The sequence below is a fragment of the Thunnus thynnus genome, chromosome 12 (assembly GCF_963924715.1).
Source record: "Thunnus thynnus chromosome 12, fThuThy2.1, whole genome shotgun sequence".
NCBI classification, from domain to species: Eukaryota; Metazoa; Chordata; class Actinopteri; order Scombriformes; family Scombridae; genus Thunnus; species Thunnus thynnus.
In genome coordinates, this window is record NC_089528.1 from 9,766,715 (window position 1) to 9,780,740 (window position 14,026).

The 14,026-nt window shown below is 39.4% G+C and overlaps 1 protein-coding gene across 2 annotated transcripts in view; it reads right to left on the reverse strand.

The window, feature by feature from the left end:
- Nucleotides 1–14,026, reverse strand: part of LOC137193853 (low-density lipoprotein receptor-related protein 8-like) — an 82,141-nt gene that overhangs the window by 25,847 nt on the left and 42,268 nt on the right. For both annotated transcript variants that reach the window (XM_067605258.1, XM_067605257.1), the window contains exons 5-7: nt 6,490–6,879; nt 4,063–4,185; nt 2,123–2,245 (exon numbers count right to left, since the gene is read on the reverse strand). In XM_067605258.1, coding sequence (XP_067461359.1) covers nt 2,123–2,245; nt 4,063–4,185; nt 6,490–6,879 — 636 coding nt within the window. The remainder of the gene's footprint in view (nt 1–2,122; nt 2,246–4,062; nt 4,186–6,489; nt 6,880–14,026) is intronic.

The window sequence follows — 14,026 nt, forward strand, 5'->3', positions numbered from 1 at the left end:
ACATGTTAGATCGTCATTTTCAAGCTCATCAGACACCATGGCAAGAGGAGAAAGCAGGGCCAGCAGGGTAAGATGTTCAAACCAGGACACACCACTGCACTGCTACACTAGACTATGCATGTTTTAATGGCTTCATATTGTGTCTAAAGCTTAGACAAATACACTTTTCATCAGCACAGATGAGATTACAATTCATACAAATTTACAATGTTGCCTTAATTAAACTCATCTCACACAGTCAGTCAGATGATAATATAGATACCTGTAAATGTCTGCCTGGATAAATACCTCAGATTAATATGAATACATAAACAATAAATGGGATTTATTGAATAGTTCTAGTATAAAATGTATTTCCTCTCAGTAATAACAGATGACTGTTTTCCTGGAAGGAAAAACAGCCATCAGTGATATAAAAACATCTTCATGTATTTCTGTGTTCGTGTCATACAGGACTATAACAGAGGACATGAGGAGGCACATGGAGGCTGAGAGAAGTTGAGGACTGCTGCTAAGATCATGGTCCTGAAAGAGAGGAAGTCTTGGACAAGTGAGGGATCAAAGACAAAGAGGTCAGCAGGGCCAATGGAAAAAGAAGAATATGCACCATCGCTTACATTGACACCTTGGCCCTGCTGAATGAGACAGAGTCAGCTCTAAAACAGAGCAAGCTGACCTATGAGACTCTAAAGGAACAACTTCGAAAACAACTGGCTGACAGGCAGGCAGAGAGAGAAGAGAGTCTCCAGAAGAAGCTCTCTGAATCAGAAAGAAAGTCCAGAAAGGAGCTCTGTACGCTGTGTGAGAGTTGGGAGAGGAGGTCACAGCAGTGGGAGAAAGAGAAGAGAGAGCTGGAGGGGACGCTGCAGACCAAAGACAACATCTGGATCTGCGAGGAGGCGCAGAGGAGAGAGGAGATCCAGCACCTCACAGAAAAAACCTCCAGCTTCAGGTTTGCTGTCTCAGCTCATCTTTTTAATTCTAACAACTAATTTCAGATCATTTCAGAGCTTTGACACTGAACTCAAAATATGTTGTTTTTCTCTTTTCAGGAGCTCCTGATGAAAAAGTAGAAGAAGACAAAGAATAAGAGCTTCTGGAGGTGGAGTCACCAGAAATAACAGCAACAGCTCCCCAAAAGTCCCCTGTAACTGATAAATGATGATATGTGATATAATTAGATCGTTGAAGCTGGAGTCAGGAACCATCCAAAGGACCACAAGATAAATCATCAATCACAAGAGAGATAAGAAGACAAAACCAATTTCTGATACACAAATCTGTATCTAAATGTTACACTTTTGTCTGATCTTAACTTTTTGTGAAATACTGAATCATGTGAACGGCTATTGAAATTAAATCATGTGAGAGGTGTAGAGGGTGGAAATGCTAACAACTGATTGACATCTCAAATGTGACGAGGAGCTACAACTACACACTGATTTTATTTATTTATTTTTTATGTTTTTCAGTTGATTTATATTTAAATTTCAAGGAAATCAACTGTTAATAGACAAGTTTTTTTTTAAAAAGTTCAATAAATGCATGATGTTTCCAAAATCAATGAGTAATCATGTTAAATAATTGAATGATCTCAATATTGACCAAAATAATTGTGATTAGGATTTTCGCCATAATCGAGCAGCCCTAACAGGAAGCAAGATCATCATAGAGCAGAAGAAACCTTTTTCTATCGTTTGATGGTAATTAGAACATGCATGCGCTTGTTCTGATCAACGGAGACTGCTGTTAATTTGAGCTCATCTCCGAGGCCTTTGAAATGCAACGTAATAGGAGGGAGGTAGTCACATTTTGTTATGGCAAATATGATTACACTGCTACATTAAGTGCTTGAATCCATTTACAATAGATATGAACATGCTCTCTCATTGCGCGGGGCTGAAACAAAAGCTCCGCTGACACACGGTAACAAATGATTGTGTAATTTCACAGCCATGCTTTCCCTCATTTCATACGACTGGGAAATGAAGAAAACGCTTATAAGCAAACCAGATCAAATGCTGTTAATAAACTTTATTTGCATCGAGGGTTTGAAGAGCTTTTATTAACAGCTGACAGGAAATGACTATCAAGTTACTGTGTGCAGAAAAACTCCTCTTACCGCACTCTTTCTTGGGCTCATCTGATCGGTCCTTGCAGTCCTTGACAGAGTCGCACACTTTGGAGCTATCGATACACTCTCCGTTCTTGCACAGAAACTTCAGGGGTCCCTCACATTTAGTGGCTGCAAACATAAAAGCAGAAGACAGATCAGCATCTACGCTAAAAACAGCGTTCACGTCTATTTGCATAAGCTGTTGCAAACTGATTGAGAGCCTCATGCCTCAACGAGAGTGTGAAGTCAAGTTGAATATCTCTAGAGGTTTGCCAAATTATTAAAAGGCTCACAGTGACAGCAGAAAATACTGCCCACTCACATATTCATATTATACCACATTAAAAACCTAGTATGATAAAAAACTAGGCTTTAATTTGGTCCAGTTTCACAGGGCCACTGCTTAATTTCCTGAAAAATTATTTTGCAGTACGCTGGTAAATTATGCATCATAGTCAGAAGAGGGAAAAAGTCATGAAATTGGCTCACAAAAAGCACTGCAGTGGATCCACAAACATGACATCAGTGGCCATTAGAGATGTCAAGTAAAGTCAATTTAATTTATATAGCGCCGAATCACAACAGAGGTTCTCAGAGCACATAGAGCAGGTCTAGACAGTGCTCTTTAATTTACAGAGACCCGACATTCCCCCCATGAGCAAACACTTGGCGACAGCGGTGAGGAAAAACTCCCCTTTAATGAGAAGAAACCTTAATGCATTCAACAATAATTTGTCCAGAAAAATCCCAGGTTAGTTTCTTTAATAGAAGTTTCTTGTGATTTTCACGAAATCAAAACCAATTTTCGATACTATTTATGGTCAGCATTTTTCTGTCATGGCCGTTCAGTGTAGTTATATTCTGTAATTAGCTCTCTATCTAGTAGTTTTCATTGTTAGTGGTGAAGTCTGCCTTTGCCTTCACACACACACACACAAGGGATTGAGAGGAAACCACACATGCATAATTTGATTTCATTAATACCAGCCTCACTGTTTAATCTTCACTCTCTTTACACCATATCAGAGCTAATGCAAACCCAACATTTCCTACTGCTGCTGCTGCTGCTTCACCTTAAAAGCGTTCAACTGGCGAAACTGGTGGAAACTCGATGTATTTGTCATCACGGTTTAGGGCTGATCACTATCATTCATGAAAAATGCTTCTGTAATACAAGATGCGGTCGGTTTCTGATGTTTTTGATGTTTTGATTTTAAAAATTGCAGGTGTGGTAATGGAACAAGATAAGCACTACTTTTACTGCTGTGTGGAAAACTACTACGCGTGCATGAAATCAGATCACGGTTGCTCATGGTGTGATGAAAAAAAAAAAAAAGGTAGATTACTGGCTGGATTCTTTATTAAAATATGAGTTTGTTTAGCTGCACTGTAAACAGATGTATCAGTCATTCGTCTTTTGTTTTCCTGACAAAGCAGCGCCTCAGCTTGCTGCAGCATTACTTGTAATCCACACTTGCTGTTACTGTCAGTACACACAGGTGTCACCAAATCAACCAGGACTGAAATCTTAAGGATTACAACATAACTCATATTTGCTATTCATTGATTTTTGTTTCATTCATGCACAATGCAAAGTTAGACTTTAGATGAAAAACACTTACACAACTAAACTTTTATCTCTATAAATGATCTTAATGTCAACAACAAATATAGCTAGGAGGCTTTGGTCAACCATATTATACAGATCATATCCTGTAGCTATAAAATAATCACTGGCCATTTCAAACATCCTCTTATTTTATATTTCACCATAAGCAGCTACAGTGTATCATTATTACACAGGTAGGCATTTATACTGTGACTACCTGCAGACAGAACGACAAAAAGGCAGACAGATTTAAACAGACACAAGCATAAAAGAAGAAGACAGGTGAATACGCAGAGACATATTCTGGCAGCCAGACAGATGAAATAGGTGAACCCACCGTTAACACAGCCGGATTCATCACTGTGGTCAGGACAGTCGTGGACTTTGTTACACTGCTTGGTGCCGTGGATGCAAGAACCATCACCACACTGGAACTCATCGGGACGACACGTCAACAGGGCTGTAAAGAGGTACACAAACACACACACACACATGGAATTGGACTTTTAAATCCCCTTTAATCCTTTCAAGAGGAACACAACATCCTGGGGTCCAATCCAAACCACAAGAACTTTTGTTGCATTTCACCCCATCAGTCTTTCATGAGCCTCTCAACTTTCACCTGTCTAAAAAAAAACTGCAAGACATGCCCCAAAACACGTGGTTTAAAAAAAAACCTTTTTGTAGAAGCATGCACGAAATCAAAAAACGCAATAACATAAACGTCTTCATACTTCTATCTATCCCCTCGCAGCCTGTGTTAGGTGCTGCCTAGGACAGAGACAGCTAACCTGAGGGCGTGTGATGAATGATTTTCAATATAGTAACGCAAAGATGGAGGCTGCATGAAGCTACGGCAAATTTCATTAATACCCCAAGCACAGACAAGCTTTTCATCAAGGGGGCCCAGTGTGCTCATATAACTTCTCTCTAAACCACACTAAAAAGCAATATATATGGTTGAGTGAAATATGATTTAGTGTTATCACAAGATGAGCAGGAGAGAGGGAATGAAACAGGGCTGCTGCTGGACACACGCATGTTTATTCACATGCATACACACCACACAAACATCATTTTCTCTTTAATGTGTTTCTCTGTATTTAGAAATCTATATATCTGACTGGCTAATAACCTGCATACAGACACATGCACATGCTGTATATATTCTATAAGAACAGACTAGCAGCAAAGTCAGAAATGTATTGATGCATCACAGCAATAGCATTTGTCTTCAGCTGAAGAGTTGGCAGGAAATTAAATTTTTTATGGCAAAGCAATCCTCGCACGAAAGATAGTGAAGGTAGAAGCATTGAGGGGTTGCTCTGTAGCCTCTGGACAAATACATGGTTGTGCCTTTAACTGTCTCCGGGCCTCTCCCTTAATGCTGGGATGCAGTTGGCTAACAAAACATCAATCTCATCTAAGTGCTGCTTATATGACACCACAGAGTGCGAGAGGTGGGTTTGATGTGTGCACCGCACATCTTGATAATGAATAGTGAGACTATCTGGGCTTCACACTCGAGCTTAGTGAGACAAGAGCTTCAGGGCTCCCTCATCCATGACCAGCTAATAGGAAAACCTGTTTTATCACAAGGCCCCATCTTCACATGGCGTTTATCAACAGAAACACATTCTTAACCAGACATTTAGGGGAAATGTGCTAAATGACAAAGTAACACCTCAGATGAGGAAGGGAATATTGTTTGCTGAGATTCTTCCACTTTCCGATCCCTGAGAAAACAGGTTTAATATCGTGAAAGTAAAGTAAAACTGACCTTCAGCGTAATTACTTCTGAATGTGTTAAAATTTGATTGGTCTGCAGCTATCGTTGAACAAGATGGATATATAAGTAATAGTATATATGCTACTGGTTGAAATATTCACAGTGGTAACGCAGTATATGAAGAATCAAATAAACAAAAACAACCCAGAAATATCATGACCTGTTAGATTTAAATGAGAAATGAAAATTGAAAAGATATCCAGACTAATGTAACCAAGAACAAAAGCTTTTATATGTAACTATGGTTCTACAGGCGGCACCAAGCTGAGGAAACGCACTGTGTCCTACTTTCATACTACATACTAATTGTACACAGACTGTACTATATACTCATTTATAGTCAATCCATTTTACTAGTTTTGTACAAACAGGAAATGATGCATGCATATGTGTGCAAATGGAATTTCAAACCCCAGTTTTAAAATCTACTACCAGTTAATCTTCACATAGAGAAAGCAAAATGTCTTTTCCTTGTTTTCCTATATCTCTCTTGCAATTTGATTTCATGTTTAGCAGCTATGAATTGCTCCTCTATTTTCTTTGTGCATTGTATTATGGGATAATAATGTACATTTACAGCACATTTGAAAATCTGTTGTTAATTAGTATGCCTCCTACCACAGAGTGAACACACTACACATTCAAAACTTGCTTGGAATTTGTATGTAGTGCTAAATTGGGATGTCGTTTCTTCATTCAGAGAACCGTGGTTACATATGTAGTGATCTCTGTTCTACTAAAACTACTCGACCCAGATACATATTCTCTGTACGGAAAACACTTACAGAAAGAGGAGCACTGTGCTGTATCAATGTAAGCAGAGGACAGCCTTTTGAACATGGGTGGAGAGAAAGTCTTGACACAATAGAGAACATGAATATGCTCTTGTGAAATAAAAGAGAGAAAGGAAAAAAAAGCTACACAGGGGAGCATCAGTGTAGGGAGGCGAGGACACGAAACAAGACAAAAACTCACGGCAGTCAGACTCATCAGACTTGTCCTTGCAGTCGGGATCTCCATCACACTTCCAGGTCAGCCGCACACACTCCCCGTTGGCACAGCGGAACTCCCCGGCGGTGCAGTTGGCCCGGCGGTTGGTCAGGTACGGGACCCCATCACCACCGCAACGCTCCGGCCCCTCGTCTGAACTGTCTGAGCAATCGGGGTCTCCGTCGCAGCTCCACATGAGTGGCACACACTCGGAGGTGTTGCAGCGGAGATGGTTGGGCCCGCAGGTCAGAGGGGAGGTACACTTGAGCTCATCGCTGCCGTCTCCACAGTCGTCGTCACCGTCGCACACGTAGACGGTGGCCAAGCACTTGCGGTTGGCGCACATGAACTCCCCGCTGGGGCAGGCTTTGGCATCTGGAGTACCAAGAGAAAGAACAAAAACCTCAGGAAGATGTTCGAGCAGCGAATGATGGCTGCATCTTCTTCCTTATCAACATGAAAGCAAACGAGGGTGTCACATTTATTTACAGTTTTATGGATCTGCTCTCAATTTCACAATCAGAAAAATATTATGTTCAAAATGCATCTTAAACATTGGCTACAGGTATAGGAAGATGAGAGAAAGTAAGACAAGAGATGAGAATCCTATTGGCTTGTGTCAATGTCAAATAGCATTTAGCTCGAAGAGCCCCTGTGAGTGAAATACAGGGACATTTTCTCAGGTAGACTGAAAGTCAATATTGATATCATAACTGGGGAGGAGACAGAAAGAGCGGTGAAGAAGAGGATGTCGGTGGTTATCACAATAAGATGGTGAGAGACTTCATCTCCTGGAGAGAAAGATAATAGAGCACTCTATGTCATCAGCCGGTCCCTCTCCTCTCTCTGTGATGGATCTCAAACGCGGTACTTCCTCCTCTGTCAAAATATGGCTATCTTTCTAGTGTGTTTGCTTTCTTTGTCTGCTCTCTGGCTCTTCTTTCTCTTATCTGGGACCAACAAGGACAGATTGGTTATCAATATGCTGTTATTAGCTGAAATGCCAACATGCTATAGGTTACAGTGAAGTTGAGAAAAATGATTTGAAGTTCCAAGACTACCTAGTCACGTCTTCTAAGCTGAATACCCCATGCTCTCCCAAAATATTTAAAACGTTATTGTCACAAGCTTGCAAAGTACAAACAACCTTTTTCAGCTTGTCCATTTGAACTACAATGAATCTACAATTTAATACATTTAAATATATGATTTAAATGTAGCGTAACCTCACCAAATCACAACAATTCACCAAGAGTCAGAGGCTTAGATGGCAGTTGTTGTCAGTCTGATAAACTATGCTAGTTAGCTTTTAGCGAGCTAGTTTATCTGGAGTTATTTTTTTTCTTCATTATATATTTAGCTACAGCCTTATTTATTATTTATATATCAAACTCAATTACTATGATATCAGAGAATCAAAATAGATGTTTCAATTACAGAAAATATGTGGGAGAAAGTGGGTTAACTAGGCCATACATCAGTTTGGTAGTTCCTGCACATTTTTACATGTTGTTTTTTCAAGATTTAAACATTTCTATGGCATAATAAGATTTAAACTATATCAAAAAGTCTGGTCTTGACTCAAGTTTTGACCAAATATTTAGTTACTGCATTTTGTCTTTGTAGGGTATTAATAAACATTGTTCTTTCCTGCATTAAAGTCTTTCTATGAAGGAGGGAAACCTTTGTATTGTACCTCTCCTCCTCACAAAGTCAACCTCCAGGCTCCTGTAAGTTCATTTCTCTTCCTCTCTACCCTTTCTAGCTTTCTCTCTCTCTCTTCAGTCTGGCCAAAAGCACTCCAGTTGTGAAGAGAGTCGGGGTTCCAACCGAGAGTCTACAGCTGCACAGAGGCCACAGGCCAGCACAGGGAGAAGCATAATTTGATATTTACACAAACCACAGGGAGTTCAGTTTCGACACCGCTGCCTTTGGCTGTTAAGGCTGGTTACTGGAAACAATTGCTGTTTTAAAACATTTTACACAGAATCAGCACATTGTGAAGTAGTAGCATACTGTCAGTGACCTGCAGGATACACCTCACATCTCCCACACATCAACTGCCTTGCATATACCCTTTAGCAGTACTTGGTTTGATCCTAGAGTCAAGATTTTATGTTCATACATATTTTTTCCACTGGTACTGATGCGTAGATCAGGGATCAGACCAGTATTCTGAATAGGAATTAAAGCATCAGAATTTAACCATTGTTAAAAATAATGATAAGCTGCGTGGTTGTCCTCAATAGGCTGTTTAAAACACTAAAAGCTAACAGGATCAAAACCAGCTATAAAGAGAAATTAAATATTCTAGTAGAGTGGAAAATAATAGGCATTCCTACGTGCAAGATAGTGTCCTAATTACTATCCTATGTAATTATACCATATGTTAAAGTCACTATCTGTTTTCTCCGTTGCAAACATCTGTGTTTAATTAATTCACTGGTACTGACATGATTGCCACAGAAGCACGGGGAAAGCTACTGAAACGGAAAACAAGTGTTGTAGATTCAGTTCAGTGAAAGGGTTTATACTCATTAATATTAAACAAGCTCCATCTGATTCTGATGTGTTTTATAACTACTGTCCCTGTTATGCCTCTACTCTTACTCCAAACTAATTTGGCACTAAATAATTAAGGAGATTCAATAGACATGTACATTATTACACAAGGGGAAGACCATTAGTAATGTACATGAGTGGCCTGGTTACACTGGAGAGAGACTTTGTTTTCCACTGGGGGCACTGAGTAAATGAATTTCAGACTTTTGAGCAACTTTGAGCCCACAGAGCGCCTGTCTATGATGTTGTACAAGTCTGTGGGTTTTAAATGATAAATAAATTGCAGTGGGACCCAACATCTTACTGAGTGGCTTGTTTTTTCAGATTTATTATCCATTTATCTAAATAATTAAGTTTTGGCATTTTAAACAAAAGCTGGAAATACCATGAACATTAAATGGATGTGTATATACTGTATACATGCATACATTGCATGTTAAGTATGTAGATTGTATTTATGTATACTTATAGATACTTATGGATTCGCTGTAATGTTACACAACCTTTTATGCATATATGTGTGTATTATTAAACTATATTCAAATCAAAGGTTTTTAGCCGTGCTAGCAGTGAGGCTCTAGTGCACTGATGTAAGGAATCTAAGTGCGGTGCCGCCACTCAGCTTTGCTGCCAATTTGTCCCAGTGGCAACTTGCGGTACTGCATATAATGGAAAGGTAACGCACACCAAGGGTTGTAGTGAGGTGCTGATCACTGGAAGTAGACTTGAGATTAGGAAAAAAGTGTTACACACTCTGGCTCCTTATGTATTTCTCTTTTATTCAGATGACATTTCGGCCCTCAGGCCTTGTTCAAGATCAACAATCATAGTAGGACACAGGCACTGGTATGTTATATAGGCCATATCCTAGTAACACATCTGATGATTAGGTAATCATGTTCCACCAGTAAGTGTGAGAGAAAGCAATCAAGAGGCCTTCAGTGAATCAAAACTTTTAACAAACAATGACAGGAACTACAGCCAATCAAATCACTTCAAATCAAGTGACAAAAACCACTGTTTCATACCAAAAATAAAGATGTAAATTTTATATTCCAATTTTTTGGTTAACTATATTAAAATTTGTTAACTCGCAGTACTGCGGGCCAAAAATCATTTTCCCCATAGACCATCATTATAAAAAACTCCACTGGTTGGTCCGCCGCTTTGGTCCAGATTGAAATATTGCAGCAACTATTGGATTGATAACCATGAAATTTAGTACAGAAATTCACTGTTGCCAAAGGCTAATCTTAATGACTTTGACAATCCCCTGACTTTCCCCTAGCACCACCATGAGGTGAAATGAGTAAAATGTCTAGTTGTTGCTTTGATGGATTTTCATGAAATTTTGGTGCAGGCATTCATGTCCCCCTACAGATTAACTGGAATGACTTTGGTGATCTCTCACCTTTTTCATCTTGTGCCATTATCAGGTAAGAAAATAGCTTTATTATTATATTATATAATTAGCAAATGTCAGCATGTTAACACGTGCATGAACATGCTAAACATGATACCTGCTTTAAATTCACACGTTAGCCTCGTATCTCAAAGCACCAAATACAGCCTCAAAGAGACACTAGCATGGCTGCAGACTCTGGTGGTGGAATGAAGAAGCTGACAAAAAGGTGGAACAAACCATTATTTTGACTCATTCATTTTTGGCATAATGTTGCACATTGCACAAAGGCAAGTAACACAAACTAATAATTCAACAATTAATTCACAAATCACAGAACACAGCAGACATCTACAGTCATTGGCTGTATGAGTTCTGACTGTGCTGCTTTTATTCTACTAAAAGGAGCACCTTCTGCTCTCTTTCTGAAACTGCTGCTGATCACATTCAAAGTTGACTTTTAAAGTTTATTACCAAAACGAAATTTTCTACAGACTACCTGACCTTAATATTTTTTTTATCAAGGCAAACACACCTTTTGTTTGCCAGCTATAATGAATAACTAATACAAAAATCCATCAATATGTTAAATTCACAGAGAGCTTGACACTGGTGGCACACAGTCATAACTTGCCCCGTCTTTATAATTCCTTGGGTGGGAGAACCTTTACTATGACTACCGCTGTGGTAGTCAGGAGCTGACAGTGTAACCCACTTTACTTTTTCAAGCGGCTTTGATGATGGGAGATTGTTGCCCGCGGCAACCAGTGGCTCAGATGTAAGGGCAAGGGATGACTGGTCATTCTACTCACATTAGCATTACAGCTGATGCAGTGTGTGGTGTGTGTGTGCGTGATGAGTCAGGATACAGGAAGGAGAGACAGAATAAAGTGTGAAAGATAAAGAAATAATTTTAAGTGCAGGAGGAAGGGAAGTTACGAGATCACGTGTGAATGCATCTTGTCAGGCTTTAAGTTATAGCCAATCAGCGTCGTGAATCCAGCTGCCTCACGAGGTCCAATCACCTGCCAAGTATTTTTTGAAAGTGCCTGCCCCTTTCCAAACAGTTTCCAAGGACGACTTCTGAGATGGTTCTGTGTAACAAACCATCTGGCGCGTCAGGTTAGGGAGGAAGGGGGAGAAAGGAAGACGTAAGATGAAAAGAAAGATATACATGTTGTGTGTGAGCATGCAAAATTAGAGTCATTTATTATTTATCTGCACTTGCACAAGTATCTCTGAGCATATCAGTCACTGTCTGAGCAGCTTAACCTCCTCTTAGCATTTTCATAGATATTCATAAATATGGGCTGAAGGAACAAGGAGCGGAGGTCCACTGTAGCCAAAGCCTTACGCTACTGCAGCAAGGTCACTGGAACATACACACACACACATCCGCTAAAGACAAGAAAGGTAGAAACACACACATGCACACACACACACACACACTCTCACACTCACACTGCCTGCCAGTTCAGACAGGTCACACTACCTCACCAGGGAAATTGCTCAGCGGTTGACCTTTACTGTGACGCCACACATACATTTACAGAGCAAACACAGCTAATAGAGAGGAGACAACTCTCTCATCTACAGTAACAACCAAGAGCAGAAAATAGAGGATGAGATGGAAGTAAGTGCACATTAATCTCCACATCACTGAAGGTTGAGGACACAGTTCAATTTTCTTGCAGAGCCTCTCTAGAGTTGCTGCTTAATGTAATGTTGATCAGGGAAAGCTTCCTCTGGTGAGGTCTAGATTCTACTTAATACATAATTCAACATGACTCAATTAGCAGGATGCCTCTGTAAGATTTACTTTTTCAAGTACGCGGCAGGCTATGCACTGTGTAAATTTCTACTAATAGCAGAGCGCACTGGGGCCAAGTGGGTGTATTCCTGCTCTGTCAGTTTCGGGAGTGTAACCTCTACACACACACACACACACACACACACTTGGGAATATACAAGTGAAAGTATAAAGTATGTTAGAATGGTGTGTTCACCGTGAGCAGGATTAAACCTAAGTATGCTCACAGAAGCAGGAGTGTGAAAGACCGTACAAAGAAGGCGTATGTTGAGGGAGCTTTCACAACTTACTGGTTCGGTGCAGTTCTAACCGAGTCTGGTGGGTTTGCCCTATTGGTGTGTTTGCATAGGCTGGTGTGAGCACTGTTAATTCAAACTTCTGACACTTGTGTGAATTCAAAAGCTAAACTAAACAAATAATTATTTTGCTGATCATAGTTATTCAAGATAATTTGATTCTTTGGAAATGAAGATTGGTTTCAAAAGTAAACAAACGCATGTTAGGCTTGTGCCCTACTCCATGTATTCTGGCAGTGAAGCACAGACACTTTTTGTTTGACAGTAGCAAGACACCTAATTCTTGTCCTCTGTTTTTACCTGTCTGTCATTATTTGTGACCAGTTAATCAATTCTTACTTCCCAGAGAGGATAAATAAAGCCAATAGTAGCAGTGAAGTGGAGCGTGACTTGATATGACAATAACCAGAATAAACTTCCTGGTGGGTCTACATAGCAATGCAGGACGCCAGGTCACTGAATCTGTTCAATTAATGATTTATATGTCAGGTTTTGTTTTTTGTTTGTAAAAAAAAAAAATCACTATAAACAGGAAACAAGTTAGCTGCATATGCTCGTAATACAGAATACTTAGTTGATTAAAAAAATATGGTTTTCATACTAAAATACTTATTTTTAATGCAAGGTAACAATAAGGTATTACTACAAAATAATCTTCCTTTTGTAATTATTTTGTAAGTTTATTCTATTTCCCTACTGCATTGTGATATGACTTCTATGATGATTTTTATGAATACAGAAGATAGAGACTCAATAATTTTATATTTCTTCCCAATCCTGTTTTCCTTTACATTCAGATTTTCTTACACACTCTACTGACATTTCTCATACTATTCACAAAAATTATGCATAAAGTGTAAAATAAAGATGAGTTGATGCATGTAGCTGTATCCAGGTTTGCTGTCAATATGGAAGATACAAGTTCACTTCACTTAAATTCACAATAGGAAAGACCTATAACAGGAAAACATTAATAACCCTGGAGCAACACTACTACATGCAGTTGCAGAGTTTGAACTTTTACTATGTGGTGTTGCCCCAATTTGTGAAAACTGCTCACAATCAAAGATATGAGGCTGAAGTGATGGTTGTCAATGCCGTCCTGTGTTTCCACAATATGTTCACCAAGATCAGACAAATCTTCCAAAGTGACAATGGTATATTAAATTAAACATGTTTGTAACAGTAGAATGTTGTAAAATAACGACTCTCCTATTAAATGTTATTCCTCGTTTGTTGGTTTTGGCATTTCTCTCAGCAGCACATCCAAACGCAGCACAAAAGTCTGGCATTCTGTACCGTGTAAAGTCTCTTTACTGCAATATGGCGGCAGCTGAGGCATGTCCCATAAACCGGATGCTGTATCTACATGTATGTATTTATAGCATATGCTGGTGTATGTACTGTAATACTGGGAGGTAATGTGGAGGTGAACTATTTTGAAAGCACGCT